At 58.7% G+C, this 27899-nt stretch overlaps 1 protein-coding gene across 14 annotated transcripts in view; it reads left to right on the top strand.

Moving 5' to 3' along the window:
* Positions 1-22653, top strand: part of LOC101941023 (protein KRBA1) — a 43609-nt gene extending 20956 nt beyond the window's left edge. For 2 of the 14 annotated variants that reach the window (XM_065586432.1, XM_065586443.1), the window contains 19 exons: positions 2639-2809; positions 3572-3745; positions 4244-4405; positions 4961-5143; positions 6066-6224; positions 6753-6926; positions 7108-7350; positions 9239-9412; positions 10334-10501; positions 11433-11612; positions 11849-12079; positions 12480-12653; positions 13648-13794; positions 13959-14114; positions 15693-15848; positions 17447-17620; positions 17953-18039; positions 18668-18841; positions 19470-22653. In XM_065586432.1, coding sequence (XP_065442504.1) covers positions 2639-2809; positions 3572-3745; positions 4244-4405; positions 4961-5143; positions 6066-6224; positions 6753-6926; positions 7108-7350; positions 9239-9412; positions 10334-10501; positions 11433-11612; positions 11849-12079; positions 12480-12653; positions 13648-13794; positions 13959-14114; positions 15693-15848; positions 17447-17620; positions 17953-18039; positions 18668-18841; positions 19470-20356 — 3974 coding nt within the window. In that variant the 3' untranslated portion in view covers positions 20357-22653. Of the gene's footprint in view, positions 1-2638; positions 2810-3058; positions 3268-3571; positions 3746-4243; positions 4406-4960; positions 5144-6065; positions 6225-6752; positions 6927-7107; positions 7351-9238; positions 9413-10333; positions 10502-11432; positions 11613-11848; positions 12080-12479; positions 12654-13647; positions 13795-13958; positions 14115-15692; positions 15849-17446; positions 17621-17952; positions 18040-18667; positions 18842-19469 lie in introns of those variants that run through there. The other 12 variants (XM_065586433.1, XM_065586436.1, XM_065586435.1 and 9 more) reach the window with 12 other exon arrangements.
* The last annotated feature ends 5246 nt before the right edge of the window (positions 22654-27899 follow it).

The following is a 27899-nucleotide window of genomic DNA, read 5'->3' as shown; positions in this document are numbered from 1 at the left end:
AGGCAGAGCAGAGAGCTCCAACACTCTGCTTCTGCCTGCGTGTGGTATAATCAGAGAATGAGCTGGGGCGGATTGACTGACACTGGTTTTACACTGATGTAATTTCAGTGGAGTGACTCCTGATTTATACAGTGTAAATTAATAGCATCAGGCCCCCAGGGTGCAAAACTACACAGCCCGAATTTGGGGCCCAGTTAAGCCCAGATTATTTGGGTGCCATCTGGATAAGAGCCATTCGTTATTCGAGTGTCTGGGTCCATCCAACAGGGATGTCACTGCATTGGTCAGTATTCTTGCCACGCAGAGGAGAGGTACATGCGTGTACCAAAATCCATGTTGCCGTATCAACCGCCATATGGCCACTCTCCGTCCTCCTACACCGCATCCCCTTCCGCGCACTGGTCACTGGAGAGAGGTGTCTCAGAGGGGGAAGAAGCGCTGAGCCCATGTGATTTCTGTGATTGTGGATCTCCCTTGGTTTCAGGCATTCTAAAATCAAAATGAACCTAGTTTCTGGGTGGACGCTTGACAGTTGAAAGAAGCAACTAAAAAGCGATCTAAAAAATAAAAAGGAGTCATATAAAAAATGGAAACTAGGACAGATTACAAAGGATGAATATAGGCAAACAACACAGGAATGCAGGGGCAAGATTAGAAAGGCAAAGGCACAAAATGAGCTCAAACTAGCTACGGGAATAAAAGGAAACAAGACGACTTTTTATCAATACATTAGAAGCAAGAGGAAGACCAAAGACAGGGTAGGCCCACTGCTTAGTGAAGAGGGAGAAACAGTAACAGGAAACTTGGAAATGGCAGAGATGCTTAATGACTTCTTTGTTTCGGTCTTCACCGAGAAGTCTGAAGCAATGCCTAACATAGTGAATGCTAATGGGAAGGGGGTAGGTTTAGCGGATAAAATAAAAAAAGAACAAGTTAAAAATCACTTAGAAAAGTTAGATGCCTGCAAGTCACCCGGGCCTGATGAAATGCATCCTAGAATACTCAAGGAGCTAATAGAGGAGGTATCTGAGCCTCTAGCTATTATCTTTGGAAAGTCATGGGAGACGGGAGAGATTCCAGAAGACTGGAAAAAGGCAAATATAGTGCCCATCTATAAAAAGGGAAATAAAAACAACCCAGGTAACTACAGACCAGTTAGTTTAACTTCTGTGCCAGGGAAGATAATGGAGCAAGTAATTAAGGAAATCATCTGCAAACACTTGGAAGGTGGTAAGGTGATAGGGAACAGCCAGCATGGATTTGTGAAGAACAAATCATGTCAAACCAATCTGATAGCTTTCTTTGATAGGATAACGAGCCTTGTGGATAAGGGTGAAGCTGTGGATGTGGTATACCTAGACTTTAGTAAGGCATTTGATACGGTCTCGCATGATATTCTTATCGATAAACTAGGCAAATACAAATTAGATGGGGCTACTATAAGGTGGGTGCATAACTGGCTGGATAACCGTACTCAGAGAGTTGTTATTAATGGTTCCCAATCCTGCTGGAAAGGCGTAACGAGTGGGGTTCCGCAGGGGTCTGTTTTGGGACCGGCTCTGTTCAATATCTTCATCAACGACTTAGATATTGGCATAGAAAGTACGCTTATTAAGTTTGCGGATGATACCAAACTGGGAGGGATTGCCACTACTTTGGAGGACAGGGTCATAATTCAAAATGATCTGGACAAATTGGAGAAATGGTCTGAGTTAAACAGGATGAAGTTTAACAAAGACAAATGCAAAGTGCTCCACTTAGGAAGGAAAAATCAATTTCACACATACAGAATGGGAAAAGACTGTCTAGGAAGGAGTACGGCAGAAAGGGATCTAGGGGTTATAGTGGACCACAAGCTAAATATGAGTCAACAGTGTGATGCTGTTGCAAAAAAAGCAAACATGATTCTGGGATGCATTAACAGGTGTGTTGTGAGCAAGACACGAGAAGTCATTCTTCCACTCTACTCTGCTCTGGTTAGGCCTCAGCTGGAGTATTGTGTCCAGTTCTGGGCACCGCATTTTAAAAAAGATGTGGAGAAATTGGAAAGGGTCCAAAGAAGAGCAACAAGAATGATTAAAGGTCTTGAGAACATGACCTATGAAGGAAGGCTGAAAGAACTGGGTTTGTTTAGTTTGGAGAAGAGAAGACTGAGAGGGGACATGATAGCAGTTTTCAGGTATCTAAAAGGGTGTCATAAGGAGGAGGGAGAGAACTTGTTCACCTTAGCCTCTAAGGATAGAACCAGAAACAATGGGTTTAAACTGCAGCAAGGGAGGTCTAGGTTGGACATTAGGAAAAAGTTCCTAACTGTCAGGGTGGTTAAACACTGGAACAAATTGCCTAGGGAGGTTGTGGAATCTCCGTCTCTGGAGATATTTAAGAGTAGGTTAGATAAATGTCTATCAGGGATGGTCTAGACAGTATTTGGTCCTGCCATGCGGGCAGGGACTGGACTCGATGACCTCTCGAGGTCCCTTCCAGTCCTATAATCTATGATTCTATGATTCTATGATTCTATGTGTCCTGTCTACGGTCTAGACGCTGATCCAGTCGGCTGTGTTGACCATGTTCAGGAGAGAAGGAACCGAGCCATTCGGCTGCAGGACTTGGACTGAAATTGAGTTTGTTTCTGTAGTTAAAACAGAAGTCACGACAGAGAGTTCCCCGATCCAGGGACTGACGGACCTCGCTGGAAAGAGGCCCAGTTATCCAAGCACCGCAACCAGCAGCCCGTCTACCAGCAGTGCACAAGGGGATGTGGAAGACAGGAGGCTGGAGCTGGGGCTTTGGAGATGTTCTCATGAAGGTACGGTTCAGTAAGGCAGAGGATAGGGCCTGACGCATCTCCTGGGAGAGTCCATGGAAAGACGCCTGTTGACCTCAGTGTCAGCGGATTGGCCCCTTCTCCTCAGAAGGAGGATGTGGTTTGCAAATGTCTAAGATTATAGGATTTGTGTGGGGTGGAGTTTTGGCAGCAGAGGGATGTGCCATTAGCCAAACTCCAGGTCTCGGTGATGGATTTGACCTAAAACCTCAGTGTGTTGTCAGGACCTGGTCTCTCCGTTGCTGGGGCTTGCGAGCTGACAGAAGGGTCTGAAATTCTCAGAGATTTGGAGAGAAAGCGGAGGGACACCTGGGGATCAGAGGACAGGACTGCATAACCCCATATGAACACAACTGATTCTTACACCAAATCAAATAGGTCCAGAGAAGCCCTTATTTCCTCCCCGATCAGGACCAACTCAGCCAGTGCACACAAGAGAGGTAACACCGTGACCAGCCAGGCTGTCTGGGGAGAATCTCCGGAAAGGCCACTAGAAATATAAACAACTGTTGGTTTTCAGGGTTAAGTTCCATAAACCACTGATCAGCCCAGAGTCCCGTTTCCTACAGCCCTTGGGGTACCGTACTAACCCCTCCCACCCATATGTTATCTGCAAGTGTGCACCGGCGCCTGATTGCTGGCTCTGAGCCCCCACCTCTGCCCTGCAGCTCTGACTGATCGGGGCTTCTCAGTGCAGGGCGAGGGGGTTGAGTTAATAATGGGTTTATTTTAATATTCACACAGCGGGGACGGCAGAGAATAGCCCCCTCCAAGGCCTGCTAAACTGTCTGAAGGAAATAATTGTTCATAAGCGCCATCAGCCCCACCCATCACCCTGCAAATCGGCCAAGGGCAGCACGCGCGGAGACCCAGGGCAGAGGAGGCTGGAGAGCGAGGATGGGAGCTCGTCTGTAGAAGGTGTGTGTGTGTAAAATGATAGCATCCCCTTTGGAGTCGGGAACAGCTCTTTGCAGCCGGTGCGTGGCTGCCCCTCGCCTGACGCTCGCTGTAAGGGAGGGGCAGTTGGCGAGAGACGCAGGAGCGGGGTGACTGGCCCTCGCAGTGTGTCTAGCTGTGTTTCCCACGTTGCCTTGCACGTATCTGCACAGCCTTGGAGAGGCGCCTCTCGTAGGGGAGCTGGCTCAAAAACTCCACTGTCCACATCCAGGGAAGAATAATGCTGAGCGCTTGCACCAAGAAGCAGTCGCATGAGCAGGTCTTGGCGGGCTTTGCGGGGCGGGGAGGGTCGTTATCTCTGTCCCAGGCGAGTCATTGACAGAACTGGGGATAAAAACCAGGCTTCCCCTGCCCAGCCTGTGCTCGGTCTGCCAGACCCTCCGCTGGCTTTAGGAGGTTTGTGGATGGACTGAGCCAGCCCCACAGGTGCTGACCCGGACTTTGCTGTTCTGCATACAGTGAAAACAGAAGTAACCGCGGAGGATCCACAGGACCCCGGCTTGGAGAGCGGCCCATCAGCCAGGCCTGTGAGCAAAGCCAGCCCTCCCGCCAGGCCGTCCAGCTGCTCCCCCCCTAGCAGGGCGGAAGGAGAGGCCAGGGGTAGGAGCCTATTTGGCGAAGGTGAGCCATCGAAGTCACAGCCCATCCCGTGTACGTGCCTTGTGTGAGACTGCACCGGAGGGGGCGCGGGCCATATGCTGCTCTGTGGTTCAGACAGATGGCCGTGCCCCGGCCTGCCTTCCCTCCCCAGCCTTCCCACTGCTGATCCGCTCTGCCGCGATGACCGGGTGGTGGATGGCTCTGTGATCCTGGGGTCTGTCTCTCCTGTCAGCCATCCATCACTTCCAGCAGCCCGCCCCCGTCCAGGCCTCCTGGTCATCGTATTTATACCCGGAAAGTAGAGCCAATCCGCCCCTCAGGCCACACCACTGATGACTGATGTAAAGAATCCCCGGCCACGTAGACAAACACGGGGTCAGCCCGTCCTCTGGGGACCTGTCTGAGGGGAAATGCTTTACCAAGGTATCGGCCCCGAAGCGGGAAGAGGCAGAGAGTCACATGGCTGCTGCCTGCAGAGGTCGGAGGAGTGGGGCAGCGAGTCTCTATCGTGCCCCATAGCGAAGGGACCCGCTGCGCAGCAGCCGCCCAGCAGCTGAAGTTCTGACTTGTTCCTAGGAGCTGTTAAAAGGGAAGGCGCTGCGGAGAGCTTCCCCGCCCAGGGCCTGCTGAGATGCTGGAGAGACGTGACCAGCCCCTGTCGTCCTGCCCAGCCAGCCTGCAGCCCCTCCACCAGCAGCGCCCACCAGGGGGCGGAGCAGAGGGGGCTGGAGCCGGGGCCCTGGCGTGGTCCTTGGGAAGGTGAGACGGGGTTTTGCTTCCAGACTGGGGAGGGAGACGTGCGCAGCAGACCTGAGGCCCCGCGGGTTTAAGAAGCAACAACCGGCCACTTACCCCCAGGCTAGTCATTGCTGAAAACGCTTGCGGAGCATCAGGAGCTGACCGCTCCTCGAGCGGGTCCCCAGGGCTCGGGTACGGGCTCAGCTGCGGTAGAGATGAGATTCACGGCGAGGGAGCGGAGGAACGGCCAGCGAGTCACCCGCTGTGAGCGGGACGGCCTGGTTCCCTGCCGAGAACCCAGCCAGACGTTAGCAGACCAGGCGGCCACCAGGGCACGTGCTGGGGAGCGGTCGCCACGCCGCATTCACACGCTGGCACAGACCTAGGCGTTCCCTGTGCAAGGGGGTTTGCACTGATATAATTGCACCAATGTCGCTGGGCAGCGCTGGTGTAAAACAAGGCTTGCACCAGTGCATTTGAAATGAGGGTAAGCCACAGTGGTGCACACCCCAGTACACACTGGTGCAAAGCATCTGTCACAGTTTAGCTCTGCCAGTGGAAATAAACCCCGTCTGGCAGCGTCCTGCTAGTGCTGTAAAAGCTCTGCGTGTATTCCCAGCCAGTGCCCTCAGCCCTGGCCTGTGTTACCAGAGCTGTGGCTAGTAACTCCGGCTGGCTGCTAGCCTCAGAAGCCAAATTCTCTCCCCAGCACAGGCTCATAAAGCAAAGGACTCTCAAAGCGCATCTCAGGTCAAGACCGGGATGCTGGTGGGGCCTGCACAGCCCCTGGGACTCTGCCCATGTGGGGATGGGGGATCTCGCTGAGGGAGTCCGGGGGGCTGGCTAGTGAGTGGTACAGCACGTTGGGGGTGACTGTGTTGGGGGCAGACACCGCCTGTCCTGCACCTGCAGGCCGTGCCCTCTCCATTGTCCATTAAAGCAGAGGTGGCGCTGGAGGACTCCCCGCTGCGCGGCCTGGAGAACTGCCTGAAGGATATTGCTGTGACCAGCCCCCGTTGCTCCCGCCCGCCCGCCAGCCACGGCGCGCAGAGAGCCCTGGGGGAGAGGCCAGGGCGAGGAGCTGGGAGCCTGGCTGCCGAAGGTGAGAGCCGTGGTGCGTGGTGGGGGCGCCCCCGCTGGATACACCTCGGAGACAGGAAGGGTCAGCTCCTCTGCTCGGAAACAGGACAGTGCGGGGGGGGGAGTTGGGGGTTCAGGTCCCTAAAATCTCTATTATTTGGGCACCAGACGCGTTCCGTACACAGGGCGTTGCTCCAGGCATTGGTCCGCCTGCTCTGCAGAGGAGGGACTATACTAGGGAACGTGCAGAAATCCGCGTGTCCTTACTAGGACCTCCCTGGTTCCCTCCCCAGCCCTTTCCGTGCTGCCCGTCCCACCGGGATGCAAGGGGTGGTGAGGAGGGGCCTCAGAGTGCAGCTGATTCCTGGTCATGTCCATTTCGAGTTGAATTCGCCGCTGGCCCAGTCCCCGGGGTCTGATCGGAGGGTGTCTAGTTCTGGGAGCTGGGGAATGGGTGGGTGGGTTTATCATGCGCAGAAGGGCTGGGACGCCTCTTCCAGCCACAGCCACTGGGCTGTTATTCTGGGCATCGTTCCTATCATTCAAACAGAAGCAGCGACGGAGGATTCCCCCCTGCGTGGCCTGCTGAGCTGTGTGACGGACATGGCCGTACCCTCCCCCCAGCATCCCAGCCTGCCGACCTGCAGCGCCTCGACCAGCGGCGCCGAGCGGGAGCCGGAGCCGAGGGGAGTGGAGGCCGGGCTCTGGAACTCGTCCCCTGAAGGTAGGACAGTGCTCCAACCAGCGGTCCCAATTGTAGTCCATGGGTCTCTGCCACGGACTATATGGGACCAGAACTGGGCCCTAGAAAGGGGTGGGATGGGCCAGAGTCCACTGTTCCTATCTGCGGCTCAGATAGCCGCTAACCCTGAGCTGGAGCGTGTCTCTCCGTGTTTCTCGAGCAGAGGTGACGCCAGGGACCAGCCCCCTCCACGACCTGGCGAACTGCCTGCAGGAAACACTTGTCAGTAAATCCTGGGCTCCCCGAGTGCTGGCCTGCAACGCGGGAGCAGATGTGTCACCGAGGAGACCTGCGACGGGCGTGGTGCGGAGCTGGTGTGGAGACGGTGAGCCCAAGATCACACGCGCTGTCACACCGTGGGTCTTGTCGACGGTCCGGCTTGCTGGAGGGTCCCAGCTGCCCACAGGCAAGCCCCTGTCACTGAGCGGTCTCTGCCTTACCCATCTCCGACCCTAGCACGGCACTTAAACATCCTTTTCGGTCACTCTTCCGCTACGATTCCATTTCTAAATGGTTTCAAAGGGTTCATAAATGATGCATGGATGTGACAAGCAGGAGAAAGCTGTGTTACGGGTGCTTATTGGCACATCACTAGGAGATGCTATAGATGGTTATAAGCAGGCGTAGTAGAATTCAGGGGTTTTTTTATATTTTTGACAGATAATATTGATATGGAGTTTTAAGCATTTTTTCCCCTATTTTTAGCCATTTAAATGTATCAGTTGCGCCAAACTGTGAGGCGGGGAGAGGGGTCAGACGCTGGGGGGGTCAGACAATAAATATTTACTGACAGGAGACTGTGAGCTTCAAAAATGTAACGCTTTATAGCCATTAAAACACGATCTGTCAACATCATGTGTCAAAATATGCCCAGTAACTATCCTTACATTAAAGCCTAAGTTCCCAAGCAGGATTCTTCCTACTTTGCCCATAAATCATAGGACTGGAAGGGACCTCGAGAGGTCATCCCGTCCAGTCCCCTGCTCTCATGGCCAGACGACGTATATATACATTTGGATGACTATGTTGATGGAAATATTTGTTGTCGGTTTGTGTGTGTGCGGTGAAATGCACGTTTGCTGACAAAAATCGAACCCTTCCAAGCTTAGTTATAAGCCATAGTCAGAAGCAATTTGTTGGGCTCTGTAACAATTGATTAACTTGTGTCAATTGTTTATTAACCCTTTGATAAGCTATTTCTGCAGGGAACCTTACTGTAGAGTTTGACTCCTTTTCTCTCCTTAGTCGTGCTGTGATCAGCACTCTCTGCCTTCCATGAGGCTGTGAGTTTGTGTTTCCTCCTCGTCTCTCCTGTCTTTTCCTGAGTGTCTTGCACAGCTCTCCGTGCTGTCTGGTGTCTGTGCTCAGGTCGCTCCTCCTTTCCCTTCTCCATTCCTTTGCTCCAGCTCCAGAGGGGGCTGGTGCCTCTTCTTTCAGCCACCTGGTTCCCCCCGGCTCTGCAGGCACTCTCTGATTCGCTTGGCTATGCCGCGGTGTTGCATTCCTTGGCTCTGGTTTCTCTAAGGCTTTGAGTCGGTTTGGGGTCCTGGAGAGGAAGGATGGCGTGGTGGGGAAGGCACTGGGGTGGTGCCCAGGAGAGCTGGGTTCTGGCCCTGACACAGGCTATCTGTGTCCTGGGTCAAGTCACTTTGGGTCTCGTTTACACTGGTAAAAACAATGAGGAGTCCTTGTGGCACCTTAGAGACTAACAAATTGATTTGGGCATAAGCTTTCGTGGGCTAGAACCCACTTCATCGGATGTCTGAGGTAAATACAGGAGCAGATATAAATACATGAAAGGATGGGGGTTGCTTTACCAAGTGTGCGGTCAGTCTAACGAGAGAAATCAATGAACAGCAGGATACCACGGGAGGAAAAATAGCTTTGGAAGTGGGAAGAGAGTGGCCCATTACAGACAGTGACAAGAAGGTGTGCACTGGTGTACATCAAGAGTATGTGGGCCAGATCCTTGGCACGGCCGAGGTCCCTTTGCATCCCAGAGACTAGGTAACAAGCGTCATGTGTTCAGAACAACAGGAAAGGGGTGAGTGAGACACTGGGGACCATTAGATAATCAGGCCCGACCTCCTGTATAACACGGACTGTTAACGTTATCCCTGCGCTGCCCCTACAGCTAGTCCCTGGGTTCGGAAGGGAGTACGTTGCTTTTCGAAAGCAGGACGTGGGACGAGTGTCTGCCCAGGCCGAGCCGGTCTAAGGCTCAGTGGGTATTACAGGGCTCAGCGATATGTCGCTCCAGCTGATACTGGCCTTTGGATGTTTTCTTTAAACAGACATCAGCACGGAGACCTCGCCACTCCGAGGTCTGGAGAACTGCCTGAGGGACATCCCGGTAAATAAACCCCGCTACCCCCACATGCCAGCCAGCATCACCTTGACCAGCCCCTCGCAGAGAGACATGGGACAGAGGAGGCCAGGGGTCGGGACAAGGAGGTCGCTTGGAGAAGGTCAGGTGAAGTGTTTACACCATAACCCAGTGTCCCCACCATAAGGATCAGGTGGCAGGGAGGGTCAGCCGGGGCCAGAATAACCCCCCATGGCGATCCTATTCCAGTGCTAGCCGTACCCCTGTGCAGCCTGGCTCACTTCCACGCAGTGAGCCGAGTTCACCCCTCGGCAGGGTCCCAGCACACGGCCTGGGCGCCACTTAACCCTGTGGGCTCCAGGGGTGAATTCCGCCAGCCCTGCGCCCCTGAGCTGCTGCTGACGTTCACTGTGCGTCACACAAGTAGAAATAACCGGGGAAAGAGCTGGCGTTCCCGGCGTGCAGATTCTGATCTCGCGTACGTCTGTTTTGGCTTCTGGCTTCTCCCTGGGCGAATGAGAGCAGAAGCAGACCTTGGTTCTGAGTGGCGCGTGGTTCTGGTACACGCTTTGCCTTATGTAGGCGTGGGGATGGCGTGTAACCTGTTATAAACACAACGGGGTGTGTGTGTGTGTGGTTTTTAACCCATTAAAAACAAACACAATGTGGGGTGGAAGCCAGGGGTGTCTACAGAGGATTCTCCCCTAAGCTTTTCCGAGAGCTAGCTGTAGGTAAACCCGCTGCTTCCAGCCTGCCGCTCTTCCTGCAGCAATGGAAGTGAATCCAGACCGATTTGGTCTCTTCACTGCAAAGGCTCTTATTTATCCCTGGTGTAACTCTGACCTGAGTGGAGTTCCTCCAGGGATGAGCCCAGCGTAATACCTCGAAGTGCCCGTGAGACACCTAGAACTCATAGCCAGAGCCATTCCCAGCCTCCGCCTGGCCAATCGCAGTAGGAGAGCGGAGGTGAATTGCGCTGGACGCAGGCTCGTTCAGCGATGGAGGGAACCCAGCCCAGAGCTGCAGGCCGTGCACTGACGCGGGCTTGGTGTTGTTTAAACAGACGTCAGTACAGAGAATTCACCGCTGCGAGGCCTGGAGAACTGCCTGAAGGACATTCCTGTGCCTAGCCGTAGTCAGTCCAATACCCCAGGCAGCCGCTCTTCTCTGAGCAGCTCACCGGATCCACGGGGCAGACAGGAGACCGCGGGGTGGCGAGTGAAAACAGAAGGTAAATAGAGAGTTCAGTGTCCCTGGTTCAGCGTTGCGGAACCGAGCACGGCACGGACCTGAAAGGTAACATCTGACTGGGTCGCTCTTCGTCTGTTTTACTAGCCCTGCAATCACATGGGGGGGGGGGCTAGATTTCATGGAAGCATTTCACGTCTTAAGGCAGGATTTTCAGACGGGGAAGCAGCCCCTTGTGGGATAGTCCAAGACCCACTGGAAGTGGAGCTCAGCCCGACTTTGGGGGGAAATGATACGTTATGGGCGTATCGACAGCGCTGTAAGTCAGCCGCCAGTGAAAACCTAATACCCCCGAATGAGTCGGTTCCTAAGTTCCCTGTAAGCCGCACGGCCGACTATCTAGCACCCCGCAGGCGCTCAAGGAAGGTTTGGACCCTCTGATCTCTCCTTCTCTGGAATACTTTTTACTTTTCTCCCAGACTTTAAGATCTGCTCTTCTAGCCTCTCGCTGCCTTCGCTTTAGTTCTTAGGGCCCCTCAGGCCAGATACCAGCTGGCGTACGTCGACGGCGCCCCAGTGACTCCTGCGGCTTTGTGCTGGGGATCTGGCCCTCGGCGCGCATGCAACACGTGGTTCCTTTCACACTTTTCTGGCGGCTTCTCCACGGATTTCCACTCCCCGAAGTCCCCCAGGCCCTGAGGTCCAGTGAGACGTGAGATGTGGCTCACTGGGAAGCCCATCACCGCGGCTCCTTGCCGTGGCCCCGGCTGTGCTTGGGGCTCCTTTCGGGGCTCCGTATGGTAACACACTGCACTCCCGCTGGAGGGCCGGAAAGGCTGGGGGTTTCAGCGTGCCTGGCGGGGGCTGGGAGCTGCTAGCAGAGCCCGTTGGCGTCACAGGTGTCCGAGGCGGATGGAAACAGGGCTGCAGCTCCCAGCCTCCCGCTGACAGAGCTGTCGTACCTCTCGTTAAAGCAGGGGCCATCTCCGAGGTCACGCCACCCCTCCAAGGCCTGGAGAACTGTCTGAAGGACATACCCGTGACCAGGCCCAGAGGCTCCAGTGCAACAACTAGTTACTCCTGCACCAGCAAAGTCCCGGGAGAGGTGGAGCAGAGGAGACCAGTGCCGAGGCCCTGGAGAGCATGCGCGGCAGGTGAGACAAGGAGCCGTGGGAGCTCGGCAGGGCAGTGTCCCGGGTGGGGCTGGACACGCAGCGCACGGGGGACACACGGGGGACGTGGGAGCTGCGTGTGACTCCTCAATGTGCCTCTGGGAAAGAACGGGACCAAGAAGGCGGGATTAAGATTTGACCCTTTTTTAAATTCTCCATAATCCCACTCTTTTTAAATCTAAAAATGTTTTGGGCCGCCGGGTCCTGAAATCCCCCAGGTGCCCATGACACGTCCCAGCCGGCCCTGATGCTGGGGGTTTGTATGGTTAAACCAGCAGCAAGTGCGGAGAGCTCCCCCCTCTACGGACTGATGAACTGCTTGAAGGAAATACCCGCCGGCCGGCCGCGCTATGCCAGCATCCCGTCTAGCTACTCCTCCAGCAGCAGTGCCGACGGGGAGAGGGACCCGTGGGGCGCCGGGCCGGGGACGTGGAGGTGGGGCACTGAAGGTGAGCCAGGGGCTTTGTGGTGTCCCGCGAGCTCCGTGAGCTCTCCCCGGCCTCACACAAAGCAGCGGGAGTTACCGTGCCAGCCAGTTCTTACAGCTGCTGTGCTGGGGACGGGGTTATGTGTCCTGGCAGGTTACCTGGGGGCATTGGGGGGTGATGGGGGGCAGTAACCCTGGGCTGAGGGGGGAACTGTGGGGTGAGGGGACCAGTGGGCTGAGGAGTGATGGTGGTTGGGGGGACTGTGAGCCGAGGAGCCCTGGTGAGCGTGGGGGACTGTGGGCTGAGGAGTGATGGTGGTTGTGGGGACCGTGGGCCAAGGAGCCCTGGTGAGCGTGGGGGACCACTGACAGCAGCAGCTCTGGGGCCCAAGCTCTGTGCTGATCCTGTTTTGTCTAAACAGAACTGAGCCCCGAGAACTCCCCTCTCCGAGGCCTGGAGAAGTGCCTGCAGGAGATCTCGGTGCCCAGGCCCCAGACCCCCAGCGCCCCAGCCACAGCCGCTGTGGTGGGCAGCCGGCAAGGAGACACAGCGCAGAGGAGGCCAGAGACGGGGCATTGGGACTGGCATGGTGCAGGTAAGCGGAGGATCGGGTTCACGATGTGAAAGGAGGAGCTGTGCCCTTTTCTGCTCTCTCCCAAGGCCCCTTGCTTGTCTGGTGTGAGAGACCCCAGTGCCGGGGTGTACAGAAGGGGAAGCTCTGGAGTGCGGATGGGACAGTCAGTGAATAGGACACATGGAGGGAGGGGGATGGTGGAGTTTTCCTTCCCCCTATGTCTGCTCCCCAGAGTCAGGGTAAACCGAGGCGCTGGGCAGAACTGTGAATGAGGGGGAAGAACGAAGCGATGGAGCCTCCATTGGAGGTGGAAGGAACCGGACACTGAGCTGATCCTGGCTTTGCCGAAGTCACCACAGAGCGCTCCCCGCGCCACGGCCTGCAGCGCTGTCTGATGGGCCTAGCGGTGAAAGGCTCCGTCGCCCCAGCAGGCCTGCCAGTAACAGCCCCGCGCGGGGGTAGCACAGCGGAGCCCTGAGGCGGGGTTTGGAGATCACGGGCGGAAAGTCAGGCCAAGGTGTCCAGCCGCGGCAGTGGCCTGGGTTAGCCATCTGAATGTCGCCGGGTGAAGCTCAGAGGCGAACAGGGGAGATTGTTTGAGTACGAGTCCTGCTGGGCCAGAACAACGGTCCCTACGCAAACCACCGCTTGAACGGGACGATCTTACTGCAGGCATCTGGCAGATCCAAGACAGCCCTGGGCTGTGACTCGGTGTCCAGGGTTTCCATGCAACGGTCACATGGCTGTGATTGCTAGTGGGTGCTGAGGGCCCTCCAGAACAGACGGGAACCAAAACCAGCACAGCACCAAATAACCTGTCAGAAATACGCACTTAGCCGTGCTTCCGAGACCAGGCGAATCCACGGGGCCCCGCCGCGGAGAGGCCATTCCCCAGGGCCTGTCTCGGAACCGGCTCATGCTAGCGACCCCAGGGCACGCTCTGTAACGCCGCGGTGTCTGGAACGAACAGCACCTGGCAAGAGTCTGACGCTGGCTCTGTCTGTGTTTGTTGTAGCTACAGTCAGCGCCCGTGTCCAGGGCCCACAGCGCTGTCTGAAGGCTCTGCCTCGAACCAGACCCAGCCACGCCAGCCGCTCGTCTCCCCACAGCACAGCGGGATGCAGCAGCCCAGAGGCTGGGATTTTGAGATTTCAGGCTGAAGGTGAACAGTGGGATTTTAAACTGCATTCACTTGAACCGGGCTGGTTCCCGGCTCCCTCTCCGGGCAGGGGAACTGCAAACCCTTAGGCCTGGCTGGTTTTCCAGGGCTCGAGGGAAGGACTGACCTGGCCTCATGCCTACACCCGTCTGGTTTCTCTGCTGCAGATAAAAGGCAAGCGGAAAACCTCCCAGGCCTGGAGGATTATTTGGAGGAAGTAACTGCGCCCAGATCCCGTCCTGCCCAGTCCCCTCCCAGCAGCGCTCAGGGAGACGCAGAGCGGGAGGAATGGGATGTGCACACGAGGAGTTCCGGTAGCAGAGGTAAGCAGAGAACTTGGATGTTACGGCTCTGTCTAGATCACGTACTTATCTGGCCCCCAGCACCGGAGGTAGTGCCTGGGTGCCTCCCAGTCTGTGAATGCATTTACCCCCCTGCACCGCTGTGGGCAGGGCAGGGATGAGATCCCCACGGTAGGGATAGGAACTGGTCACACAGAGTCTATGGGTGAACCGGGGCACAAAGTCTAATGCCCTAGCCACGGGACCACCCGGCCTCTACTTGTCCTGCCTCTGGCACTCCCACATGATGCAGGATCTTTGCTGGTGAAATCCAGCCCCGCAGCAGCTCAGCTGGGGGGAGCAACCCAGTTCCCATTGGCTGCAGTCGGAGCTGCCCCCACCGAATGGGAAGCGTTCAGTGATCAGCCCTGCTCACAAACCCTGGCGCTTGGGAAGTCGCTCTCAGCCCCTGGGAGCCTCCTCCCCGGGCGGCCATCTGCCTGCCAGCCCGTCGTGCCAGGCGCTTCTCCTTGCCCAGCTTGGGGCCTCCAGGGGGCTGGCCGACTGGTCTCCCATCTCCAGCGGGCATAGGAAGGGGTCTGCCAAAGCGGAACCAGGCAGGAGAATCCAACCTGCTGCCACGGGTCTGAGAGGCAGGAATGGTCACGGAGTCCGTGAGCGGCTGACCCGGCTTTCTAGCAAAGGGCCTTGAGAGGCTTTTCAGTTTGCTTAGAGCAGAGGGACTGGCAGTCGGTGACCCGCAGAGCTGTCGGAAGGAGACTCCTGTGACCAGCCTGTCACCCCAGCACGCCAGCAGGACAGGAGTTAGGGGGCGGAGGAGAAGGGGGACAGGTGCTGGGAGATCCCCGAAGGGGTCATAGGGTAACCCAAGGTCCCGTTTAGGTACCAGCTCAAGGTACAAAAGTCTAGTGCAGACCAGCCTCAGGAGGGGCTGAGCGTCTGCCTCTTGCATGGAAGGCAGCGGGAGAGGCAGGTCCTCAGCCGCCAAGACTGGGGCATCATCTGCAAGCTGGTGCCGTTCGTTCTGGGGTAACCAGAGAATCTAAACCCCCAAGGACAGGGCGAGTAAGGTACCAGCGTGTAGCCCCTAGAGCCGCTCCTGTGTATCCGTGCACCGCACTCAGCAGAAAGCACCACTCGCCGCTTAGATTATAACGAGCATGCTTCTGCATGGCAACGCCCACGCTTCCCGCCTCTCCCGGGACGGTGGAACAGCACATCAGAATGGCCAGACTGGGTCAGACCAAAGGTCCATCTAGCCCCATTATCCTGTCTACTGACAGTGGCCAGTGCCAGGTGCCCCAGAGGGAATGAACAGAACAGGGACTCATCAAGTGATCCATCCCCGGTTGCCCATTCTCAGCTGCTGGCAAACAGAGGTTAGGGACACCATCCCTGCCCATCCTGGCGAATAGCCATTGATGGACCCATCCTCCATGAACGTATCTAGTGCAGAACAGCTCGGGCAGAGCATAGGCAATGGATGTGGGACCTGGGCCACAACCCAACTTGGTCTTGATGTTGTTGAGGGGCAGAGAGAGCTGCCCTATGGCTCGGGCCAGGAGCGGGCAGCAGACTTGGATATTTCTGTGTCGGCAGAAGTGGCGGCGGGGAGCTCGCCCCGCCCCAGGCTGAACTGTGTGAAAGAGATCACTGCCGACAGAGCGACGCCTTCCTCGCCGCCTGCCCGCGCTGCGCAGGGAGACGTGACGCAGCACAGAGCAGAGAGCAGGGGGAGGAAGCTGTCTGGGGAAGGTGAGCAATGGAGTTCCTGGCTTTAACACCTCTTAGGCTGCAGCACTGCAAGGCCTGGCTGGTCCAGGGGGTCTGAGAAGCTTGAGAATAAGCCCGGGGCACGTGGCTTGCCGGGGGCTGGTTTCCTTCCCTGAAATCGAGGTTCTGCGGGTGCTCGAATGCACATGCGGCGTGGTCTGGATTAGGGCTTGGTCTGCAGGCCGGGCCCAAGGCTTGTCGGCTCAGCGGAGACACTCCTAGACTCGTAGGACCAGGCGGTTGTCTCGTCCAGCCCCCTGCACTGTTGTCAGATGTATCACTCGGCGAGGGAGAAAAACCCCATCTGCCACCACAGCAGATTCTAGCCACGGGGGCCCCCTCAATCATTCCTCCAAGGGCTTTGGTTGTACCTCTCGGCTGGGGACATCGGGAGAGGAAAGTGTTCCCGTGAGACAAGGGGGCTAGTGAGGGAGGAGGCCAGAGGATGTGCAGCCCCACTGGGAGGAGGCTGGGGAGCACGCAGTCACATGGGGGGGCCCTCGGGGGGGGGGCTGGGGTGCAGCCCCATTGACTCTGCTCTGGCCCTGGCCCTCGGGGTGCGTGGGCTATGAATGTACCTACGGGGTCCCTGCCTCTGTAAAATCAGCGTGTGTCCAAGCGAGTGTACGAGTGGGTTGAGGATTCCATCCCGAGTGGGGATCGGGAACCCCCGGCAGGGCCGGCTCTAGGTTTTTTGCCACCCCAAGCAAAACATTTTTTAGCTGCTGCCCACCCCAGCCCTGGGCTCTCCTTCCCACCCCCCCGCACCCTCTGCCGCCCCAACCCTGGGCTCTCCCCCCCCCCACCCGCACCCCCTGCCGCCCCAGCTCTGGGCTTCCCCCCACCAGCACTGACTCCACCCGCCCCCCCCTCGCCTCCAGCCAGTCCGGCGCTGGCAGGGTCAGGGTGAGCAGCGGGGCTCCCGGGCCACACCTCAGCCCAGGGTCTCTCCAGCCGGGGCTCCTGCCTCTAGGACCGGCCGGGACTGGGGAGGACAGAGCCAGGGGATCACCCCAGCAGGGGGCTGAGGAGCCGGGGCAGGGCAGCCCCAGAGGGAGCGGAGCCCCGGAGAGCGGGACACGGGCCCCACACGGCAGTGCCCCGCCCTCTATGGCCCCGCTGCTGCTTCTGCTCCTGGCCGCCCTGCCGCAGCCCCTGGACAGCTCGGGCCGCTTCGCCCAGCCCCGGCTGCAGCGCTGGGGGGCGGCCGCCCTGTGGCACCTGCAGGCGGCTCCGTGTGTGCCGAGGGGCGGCCCCCAGCCCGAGTGTCCTGCGCTCAGAGCCCGCTCAGCCATAAGGTGTGGGCGCTGCTCCCCGACATGAACCGCAGCAGCCCCAGGGCACCCCCGGTGCAGGCCGCGCTGCTGCTGCCAGGGCCGGCTCTAGGCTTTTGCCGCCCAAGTGCCAAAAAAAAAAAAAAAAAGAGGCTGGCTGGAATACCGCCCCTGAAAACGTGCCGCCCCAAGCGCCTGCTTGGTTTGCTGGTGCCGAGAGCCGGCCCTGACCCCCGGTCAGTTTCCATGGCGATAGTGTAGCGGGGCCTGTCCTGTAGCTGACATGGATTTCTTGGTTTAAAACAGACAGTACGGCCGAGACTGCCCATCTCCCAGGCCTGGAGACTTGCTGGAGCGCAGTGCCTGTGAGCCGATGTAGCTGGGCCAGCACCCCCCTCGGCATGTCCTCCAGCAGCAGCCCCCGCAGGGCCGGGGGGGAGAGGGGTCCACAGCCAGGGCTTTGCAGGCTGCACAGAGAAGGTGAGCCAGCCAGCGGGCATGTGATCCGCGCTGCAGGGGCCAATCAGCGAACCTGCGGAGATTCTGGCTGTGGGACTGCGTGGTACAGAGAGTCCCATGCTGCCGGCTTGTCATGTGTATGAGACTTACAGACAGGAGCGCTCCATTGACCGGTCCCCTGGCCCACCCAGCACTGATAGCTCTGCCCAGTGTTGTCCCGCTTAGCCTCTTGGATTTCACGCGGCAAATGTTCACGTACCGAGGAAAACGGGACCTTCGGGAGGGCGTTCCTGGGAACTGACAAATGCGGCATTATTATCGATGATTATTATTAATGATCCGTATTACCCTAGGGCCTGGGACCCCCACTCACAGACCAGGCCCCCGTTGTGCCAGGCGCTGGACAGACACAGAGCAAAGAGGGTCCCTGCCCAGAGCCGGTAATCTAAGCTCCTTTGGCCAGATAACGCCATTTCCCCTGCAGTGAGATCCCCCACCCCCGCCCCGAAGTCAGGACAAGCATTTCCCCTAGGGGAAAACCAGCCGTCTGAGCAGCCAGGAGCCTTTTCCTGCTTCCAAACTGCCTTTGTGTTGTGGAAAGCAGCAGAGAAACTCTGTCCTCAGCTCCACAGTCCACGGGCACGATGGGAGCTGGGGGGGTGAGGACCCCAAGGTTTAAGACGAACGATTCCTGCCAGTGCCCCGTCCTCCTGGAGTACGTGGGGTACCTGCATTTCCGGGCTGGGAGCCCAGCTTCCGGGGGGACTAATGGCCCATAGAGAGCGTCACCCTCCTCCGTCCTGCTGTCCTGAGCTTGCTACTCTCCTGTGTTCAGAGACTCAGAGAAACTAGAGCTAGAGAAGACCCACTAGATCTCCGCCTCCCGAGCGGTGCAGGGCTGTTCCCGGGGGCTGTTCCCCTCCAGACACTCCAGTGACGAGGGCCCTAGACGTGCCAATAGATGAATGGGTTCCTTTAGGACCAAGGCTCCAGCAGGTCTGTAGCACTCGGCGGAGGGTGGGACCTGGCTTAAGCTGATGCAGGTTTTGTTTGTGTTGGTAAAATCAGAAGTGATGCCAGCTGACGCCCCTCGCTCTGGCCCCGCGACCTGCCCACAGGGAACCCATGGAAACGGGCCCGGTCGTTCCAACACGCCGAGTGGTACCTCGCCTGCCCACAATGCGCTGGGCCACAGGCGTCCTAGGAGCCCCAGGACAGGGATTAAGAGACCATACACTGAAGGTACCTTGATTGCCGTGGGCCTTCCGACTAGATTCCTTGTTAGGCCCCCCCAGTCTATTTTCAAAGGTACTGAGCCCCCCCAGCAGGATTGGTGGGTGCTGGAACCAGGCCTGCATTTAGGGGTCTGGACAGGTTCTTCCCTTCTGGGGCTGGGGGTCTCACTGGCTCTTGTAAGCCAAGCCGAGTTTGGTGTGGTCAGTCACTGGATGGGAGACCTCCAAGGAATTGTGACTGAACAGGTGGCGATCTGCCCACTGAGTCCATCCTGAGCCAACGCCCCAGCCCCACCTTTCACATCAGCCGTAAGGCCGAGGGGCCACGTATCGGTGGGCGTTAAAATGGTGCACGAGTAGGGGTGTTAGCCTGGGACCTGGTCCAGTGCCAATTGGGTAATTACACTCGGTCCCACAGCACAAGGGGATCTCCTGCCCTTAGCTTCCTGGCCTACGCTGGTGGGTAGCGTGGCTGGAAGACAATCAGCTGCCACCTTTCACTCCAGAGGTGGCTGCAGTGCAGTGGTGGGTGTGGGGATTCCTGCCTACTACTGTGCTAGGGAATTGGCTCTAGACGTGGTGCTGACCGTTGCTTTGTGTTGCCGGGTGTGATATGTTTGTCCTCTGGACCGTAGCCAGGACCGACGCTGCCCGACCCCCCAGCACCGGCTCCTGCACGTCTGGTGAGGATGGTGGACAAAAGGCGGATGCCGCGTGGGAGGAATGTCCCAAGAGACCATGCCCCTGGGAGTGCTGCGGCTGGGAGAGCGGGACGCTCCGGGACCTCAGGGTGGAGAGGAGCGCGATCGAGGCCGGCCTCTCGGAGAAGCTGGACCGGGTCTCCCAGGATTTCGCGGCCATGTGCAGGGACGTGTCGAGCATGCAGAGCCGCGTGGCCCAGCTGGAGCGGGACTCGAGGGGCTGGGCTCTCGAGCTGGCCGCCCTCCAGAAAGGCAACAAGCGTCTGAGCGAGACCGTCCGGCGGCTGGAGAGCCGCTGCCACGTGCTGGAGAACCGCGCCCGCCGCAACTGCCTGCGGCTGGCGGGCCTGCCGGAGGGGGCGGAAGGGGGAGACCCCGTCGCCTTCCTGCAGAGGACCCTGCCCACGGTGCTCCACCTGCCGGCGGACTGGCCGCCCCTGGAGATCGAGAGCGCGCGCCGCGTGCACGGGGGGGCGCGCTGGGACCCTGCCTCCCGGCCCCGGGCGCTGGTCTTCCGCCTGCTGCGCTTCACCGACAAGCTGGCCATCATGCGAGCGGTCAGGAAACGCGCGGAGCCCCTGACCTGCGGCGGCACCAGGGTCGCCCTCTTCCCGGACGTCTGCCCCAAGTTGCGCCGGAGGAGGGGGGCGCGGTACGCGGCCGTCAGGAGGCTGTGGCGGGCGGCGGAGCTCCACTTGGGCGCTCCGCCCTCCGGCTGCTGCCACGGCCGGGCACAAGGACACCGGGAGCCGCTGCCCAGCCCACCGGGCCACACGCCGGCTGCAGACGAACAGGGGAGCAGAGTCACCAAAGGGCAGTGACAGAGGGGGAGACTTGGAGCTGCTGGTTCCGCTCACCCCCCTGAGTCACAGGGTCTGTCTCCATTCTGCCCTGGAGACCACAGCGCCCCCCGGGTCCAGCCTGGAGCAATCCGGATTCCCTGACGGTAGCTAAGTGCCAGCACTTGGCTGTGTGATTCCAGCGTGTCTCGGGGGCTCTGGGCGGGGGTCTGGGCTAGGTCAGGCACTCGGATTTGCTTTGCTCCCCCTGACAATTGCTCCTGGCCAGCTGGGGAGAAATGTACAATTCCCCTTTTGCCCCCTGTCCATCGCCACTGCTCAAGCCGGTGTCTTGTCTGTCCAGCTTCTAACCAGCCCCCGACCGCGGGTGAGTCGCACACGCTGCTACGTCTCGGCAGCAGCTTCCCAGGGAAGAGCCTTCGGGGGCCTGGCCTGTGCATGCAGGGGCAGAAACCTCCCTGGTGCATCTCACTCACAGGGCCCTTGTCAGAGTACAGGCACCGCCGCGGGCTCCCAGCTGCCGTCGCCCAGGGGGAGCTGAGGATAAAGGCTGTCATGGGCTTTCTGGGCTGGTCCTTTCCCCTGTTTGTTTATCTACTTCCATGGGCTGGATCCACCGCCCACAGACTTACGCTTATTCCCCATCGCCTCGGCTCTCCGGTTTGCTGCCCAGCTCCCTACTCTCCTCTGTAACTCCCCAGGCATCTCCCGGCACTCTGCAGAGTTTCTGTTTTTTCGGCACAGGGAGAAGCTGCCAGATTTGGAGCCCTCTGCACCCGAACACGTCCCATCGCCCACGTGCATGAGCCGTGCCTTGGAGGGACCATCTCTGAGCGCAGAGGGAAGTTCATTCTCAGTGGCCTCCTTCCTCCCTACCCGGCCGAGATGACAAACAAAGGGACCGAAGGCTCGATCCTGCCAGGTGCTGAGCACTCCGGCCCCGCTGCAGCCAAGCATGTGAGCTTGTGCTTAGCTTTAAGCACTGGGTAACCCCTCTGAAGTCGGTGCTTTCCTGGATCGCGGTCTGAGCGCTCAGCGCTGCAGGATTGAACCCCAAATGGGGCTGGGCGATGATGACACCCACCCACTCCGTGCCCGGCTGCACCCGCCAACTCTCCCAGCAGCCATCCGTGCGCGAGCGGGGCTGGACTTGAACTGGAGACCTGCAGTGAAAGGTTCCTGCACCCTAATCTCCCCCTGATCTCATCTCAACAGGCCCCGAAATCCCGATCTCCCAACAGCTGTCCTGTCTGTGCAGCACCGTCCTGCGTGTAAAGCACAGGTCTGAGCAGTGAGGCTGAATACAGACTGGAGCTAGGCAGGACTACGGTAGAGGATGTGCCGTGTATCGGGCCAGGCAGCCCTGGAGTGGTTGCCTGGACGATCCCAGCATTTTAAGAGTTAATCAGTCCAATGAATCATCCTGTTTGCTGAACAGAAGTGACAGGTGCCTCCCTGGATACGTATTTATTAAGTTCCCTAAGCTGGCCCCATGTCTCAGCCAAAATTTACTGGTGCTGGAATTTCTTCGTCTTCAAGACGCCCTCTGCCTATTCCCACTGGGCAGCTCCAAGACCTCTGGTTACAGGTGAGTCACCCACACCTGCTGCTTGAGTTCGCCCCCACCCCCAGCTCTGCCAGTGTATTGCACCGGGGCCTGCTTTTCTGTGTTGGGCGGTGGCTGCGCTGCAGAGCAGGAGAGCGCTAAGCCCGCTGGCTCCCCCGTCGGTCTCAACTTTGCTCTAACTTGGTGGCCCTATTCAGTAGCCAGGGGGCACTGGGGGCCTGACTCTGACCTCTTACCAGCGATATTGGGAGCGACTCTGCCATCAGGAGCGGAGCCGGGCTGGAAGTGGGAACAGAGCCGGGCTGGAATCCGGAGTGACGCCGCCGTCGGGAGCGGAGCCGGGCTGGAAGCGGGAGTGACGCCGCCGTCGGGAGCGGAGCCGGGCTGGAAGCGGGAGTGACGCCGCCGTCGGGAGCGGAGCCGGGCTGGAAGCGGGAGTGACGCCGCCGTTGGGAGTGGAGCCGGGCTGGAATCCAGAGTGACGCCGCCGTTAGGAGCGGAGCCGGGCTGGAAGCGGGAGTGACGCCGCCGTCAGGAGCGGAGCCGGGCTGGAATCCGGAGTGACGCCGCCGTCGTGAGTGGAGCCGGGCTGGAATCGGGCGCTTCGTGGCCCGGGCTCCCTCCTGTTGACAGCATGGTATTTGTGATCCTTTCCTGCTGCCGGGGTGGGCGGCACGTGGCTGTGCTGATTTCCCTGTGTTCTGTGCTCACGGTGCAGTGGGGCTGCATTAAAACACTGATTTGTAAAGCTGCTTGGCCCCCGGGCCTGGTGTTTGTTTGAGTTCCCTGCACCTGCGTTATGGGTGTAAGTCAGGCAGGTCACGGGCCAGAACCTGCTGTCTGGGTAAATCCGGGCCACTCCACGGCCTGCGGACTGGGGAGTTCCCCTTGTAGCCTAGAAGTTCAGGCATCCCCTGTATGAAACCCCCCTTCAGCCCCTGGAGAGAACACGGGGCATTTGCTGGGGACTTGCGAGCAGGCATGAGGGATTATGGCCTGGGCTGGGGTCCTGAGTGTTATAAACCTGGAGCAAACCCCACCAGCCGATGGATTTCCGTCTGGGGGAGGCAGTGCGAAGTGCTGGAGAATCAATGCCATGTGCACTAGCCAATCAGATTTGCTCAAATCACTGCCCAGAATTCCATTCATTTGCATAAATCTACATGGCAGGTGGCTTCTTAAGTGCGGGGCGTGAATGTTCCCTTCCCCCCATGTTCAGTCTGCAGTAGCAACTGTCATTCACTTTCCTCTCAAGGCACCAGTGTGTGAGGCTGGTCGTACCTGGCAGGCGGCAGCTGTATAAGGAAGCCCTGGCCTCAGAGATAGAGCGGGGATAGAACCCAGGACTTTCCTCTCCCAACACGCAGCCCTTACCGCCTGAGCTAAAGGAGGTGCTCTGTTCGGTATGAGCTGGCCCCTGTCCTCCCTGGAGCAGCCACTAGAGGGAGCCATAATCTCACACGCACAAGTGCACACCTACATGCACATGGAGCAGCCACTAGAGGGAGACATAATCTCACACGCACAAGTGCACACATATGTGCACATGGAGCAGCCACTAGAGGGAGCCATAATCTCACACGCCCAAATGCACACCTACGTGCACATGGAGCAGCCACTAGAGGGAGACATAATCTCACACGCACACAGTTAAGGGGCGGTAGAGACCCAGTGATGGACAGTGAGGAGAGGCGGGGAGTTGGTGGCTTGCTGGGTGTGGCTGTGGGTGACACAGGGCCAGACCACGTGTAATATAAATTAAGACCCAAAACCCAGCGTGAAGGAGCATGACTGGAAAGGGCCCAACCCAGTGCCCTCTGTGTGCGGCGCACGGGGGCCAGTGTTGCCATGGGGACAGGTCTGCCCAGGGTGCCGTCCCTGGGGGGTCTCTCTCCCCACAGCCCTGCCCCTGTTTAAGTCTTAGGACACTGGCCGGGAACTGTGGTGTTAAAGCACCATGTGCTGGGAGTTTCCAGGGGCTGGGGAACCCGTAGGGGGCATGGTGGCTGGGTCTGGAGCTGGGAGAAGGCATGAGGGGGGACTCCGGGTCTAAGCCAGTTCCACGTCACCTGCGTCTCCTCACCCATGAACCCCACTCCTCCGTGGGATGCTTGGCCCACCTCCAGCCACTCCTAGTGCCACCCCGCCCCACACGGGGGAGTAACAGGGGAAGCAGTGCAGGCGTACAAGGCACAGAGCATCTGGGGATGGGGCCTGTGGGGCTCTAGAGAGCTGGGAGGGAGAGGGTGCTGAAGGGGAGGAAACTCTGCTCCCATCCACCCTGGGAACTCAGACAGCAAGTGGCCTCCACCCTCGGGGCTGGGGGCTGCCCCACCAGCTCCTCTGCTCTGTGCAGGCAGCCCCTCGCGGCAGGGTGGCTGCAGCCGAGGCCTGGTGGTGGTTTGCTGCCCAGAGTACCGCGCCTCGGTGAAACACGGGAGCACCACGGGTCCGTGCCAGCAAGAGCACGGCCCCAATCGCACCCAGCCGCAGCCGCGGGCGCCCCAGCCCCGGTCAAGCGGAAGTAAACCCGTTTCACGCTCCTCTCCCCCTCCGGGGCACGTGAAGGTAATAAGAGCTGACGGCGCCCCTGACATTTCCCGCTGGCCCCTGAGCCAGGCAGCTTCTTGGCTCCCACACCTCATCGCAGGAGTACCGCGCACACCCCCACGCTGGCCGTGCACTCGCCCCATCGCTCCCCAGTCCCCACGGGAACTGTCCCGGGTCCGTGGGGATCAGCGGCTGGCGCAGCTCTGAGACCCTGGCTCCGAGGGCGGAGAACGAGGCCTGGGCAGTTCCAGTGGCTGAGATCTTGGACCGCCTCCCTCCCCGTAACCGACTGAACGAGGGCCGGGTCCTGGCAGAGCCCCGGGTCTGAGCGTTAAAGCTGGAGGGCCGCTGCTTGGACACGCTGGCCAGAGGAGGGGAAATGCAGCCTCCCCTCGCGCGGTGAAGTGCCCATGAATGGAGCAGTGGGTCCGTTCGCCCCCCATCCCGGCTGCTGTGGGTTTGCAAGGTCATTATGTTGCTTCAAAAGCAAGGGAATGAGGAATAAAATGAGCCTGTGTGACAGGTGGGGGTTCCCTCTTGTGGCCATTTAAAGCCAAGGCCCCCTTGAGTGGGGGTTTCTGCGGACTGCACCGGTCGGACTCCGGGTGCACAGCCCCAGGCGTGTCTCTCCTGTGACCGGCAGGGCTGGGCAACGGGCAGCCTCCCTGCTCGCTACTGCAGGGTTTCCTCCAATTCAAAGGCCATCACAAAACACGCTCTGTATTCTCCCCCCTCTGCTTGGTGGTGCAGCTGAGGCCCTGACCTGCTCCGCTCATTAAAGCTCCTACGAGGCTGGGGGTTAACCCCCAGGGGCCTGACTCTGGTAAGTCGCTCTGCGTCCCTGAACTCCTGCACTTTCAGGCTGTGCCATTCTTCCCTTCCTAGCCCACAAACATACCCATGTGCCGTGCTAAACAGCTGCTGCAGCCCACCCAGAGGTGGCCGCATTTACTTGGTGTGTGACTGATCCTGTTTATAGTCTGTGGCGGCTTACAGGCCTTCATGGCTAAACGGCCCTAGCCAGGCCCATGAGTCCTGATCTGCCCTCTAGTCTAGTCTACGTCTGGCCACTTTCTTCACTGTGGTATCGGCACCTTCCAGCGGGGGTGCATTAAACGCAATGAGACTAACATCCGTCCCGTGTTTGGTCTTTTAACTCTCCCAGAGGGAGAAGCATGTGCAGGGCCGTGTTTGGTTGTGCGAGGGGTTTCGGTGTTGATAGATGCGTGGGTGTTGTTAGAAAGGTGATAGCCAAGAAACGCACCTTGCGCTTGGAGCAGAAGGTGGGACGTTCATGCCGCAATCTCGGCCCACCCCCCTGAGAAAGTTTTGTCTCCGGCATGGCCGAGCTCTGGCCTTATTACAGAGCGTTCCACTGTGCCGGAGGAGCCTGGCTGTCGCCCCCATCTTTGTCCCAGCGCGTTCGGCTCTTTCACACACCCTGGGCCCAGGCCCTGTGGTAGGGTGACCAGATATCCTGATTTTATAGGGACAGTCCCGATTTTGGGGTCTTTTTCTTATATAGGCTCCTATTACCCCCCACGCCCTGTCCCGATATTTCACACTTGCTGTCTGGTCACCCTACCCTGTGGCGCCGTGCAGAGAAGGCCCGAGAGCCGGACCTTGCTTTGCAATCCCAGGGGCAGAGAGCAGAGGGCAGGTGAGGGGCTCGCCAGAGCTGTGTTGCTGAGACCTGCTGCTGCATCTGTCCCAGCGGGAGTTTCCTAAGAGCTGAAGCCTCTGGCGCCCAGCCGTCGCTGGGTGTTTGAACAGCGCTTAATTCCCCTGCTCACAGCTTTAGCACGCTGAAATCAGGCCGGATCCTGTCCAAAATCCATCCCAGGCCATTCCCCGGCTGGCGTGCAGCCCGATCGGCCGGGTCCGCGCCAACTCTCAGAGCCTGAGGCTTTCCCGGCCTGTCGCGGCCGTGACTGCACCGGAGAATGACGGCGTTAACCTTTCCCGAGCCCCCCCTTGGGCCCCTTCACAAGCCCACACGCGGAGAGCGCTTTGCCTGGCTGGTTCGCTCGCCTTGTTTTCGTGAGGCTGCGGGGCAGGGAGGGCCGGACACTACAGATGATCAGGGGAGTCTGCCTGCCCCTCGGAGGAGGAGGAGCAATTCTAGCCTCAGTAGTATATTATTGGGGAGGCTCTTTTGTTCTGTTTTCATTGCTCCATCGCTGTGAAGCCGGAATGACCCACTCTGACCAGGTGGTGGGCTGACAGCTGCTTAGCAGTGCACAGCTACCCCACACAGTGGTTTAGGACAGGCTGTGATCTCGCCCACAAGACTGGGGGCTAAAAGTGCAAAACTCAGAAGGCAAATTCAACAGAGACCCAATTTATTATTGTGTTTTGGGCCCCACACTACAAGAAGGATGTGGAAAAATTGGAAAGAGTCCAACGGAAGGCAACAGAAATGATTAGGGGTCTGGAGCACATGATTTATGAGGAGAGGCTGAGGGAACTGGGATTGTTTAGTCTCCAGAAGAGAAGAATGAGGGGGGATTTGATAGCAGCCTTCAACTACCTGAAAGGGGGTTCCAAAGAGGATGGAGCTCGGCTGTTCTCAGTGGTAGCAGATGACAGAACAAGGAGCAATGGTCTCAAGTTGCAGTGGGGGAGGTCTAGGTTGGATATTAGGAAAAACTTTTTCACTAGGAGGGTGGTGAAGCACTGGAATGGGTTCCCTAGGGAGGTGGTGGAATCTCCTTCCTTAGAGGTTTTTAAGGCCCGGCTTGACAAAGCCCTGGCTGGGATGATTTAGTTGGGAATTGGTCCTGCTTTGAGCAGGGGGTTGGACTAGATACCTCCTGAGGTCCCTTCCAACCCTGATAGTCTATGATTCTATGAAAATCTCTTGAGGGTTTGGGTCCAGTTCACGCTTTCCCGGCGCTCGGGGCTGGAGCTACCGCCAGCAGGAGAGTCTTTGTTAGTCTCTAAGGTGCCACAAGTACTCCTGTTCTTCCAAACAGTGAATGAGCAGATCCCCCCTTAGGCAGCGTGGGAAGCGGATGCTAAGATGCACCGTCCTGGGAGAGGGGAAATTTAAAAAGCCCCTGTGCCCCCACCCCCAGCCTATGTTTGCTACCGCAGCAGCTGGCTCATCCCGGCCGTGGGGTTTCCCCTCCGCCACCAGTGCCCTGTCCTTAGCCCTAGCTCCGGCCCCGGCCCCTGGATTTCCCCCGGGGCCCCTCTCCAGCTGTTGGATCGGTGTCCGGCCCGGCAGCCCCTGCCCACCCCCGGCTCCCGGGGGCCTCCCTTCACCCCGTCACCAGCAGGGAGCAGAGGCCAGAGCCGCGGCCCAGCCAGCCCGGGAGCGTCTCCCGCAGCCCCCCGAGCAGGGCAATGACCCGGCTCCATCCCACCGGAGGGCCCCGGGCCGCCCCCAGCCGCAGCACCCGGGGCTCCGGGGTTCAGCCGCGGCCCCGCTGGACAGCTCCGCCC

The sequence above is a fragment of the Chrysemys picta genome, chromosome 2, assembly GCF_011386835.1.
Source record: "Chrysemys picta bellii isolate R12L10 chromosome 2, ASM1138683v2, whole genome shotgun sequence".
In the NCBI taxonomy this organism is placed as follows: Eukaryota; Metazoa; Chordata; order Testudines; family Emydidae; genus Chrysemys; species Chrysemys picta.
The sequence above is the reverse complement of the archived record's forward strand: the minus strand, read 5'-3'. Positions and strand labels throughout refer to the sequence as shown.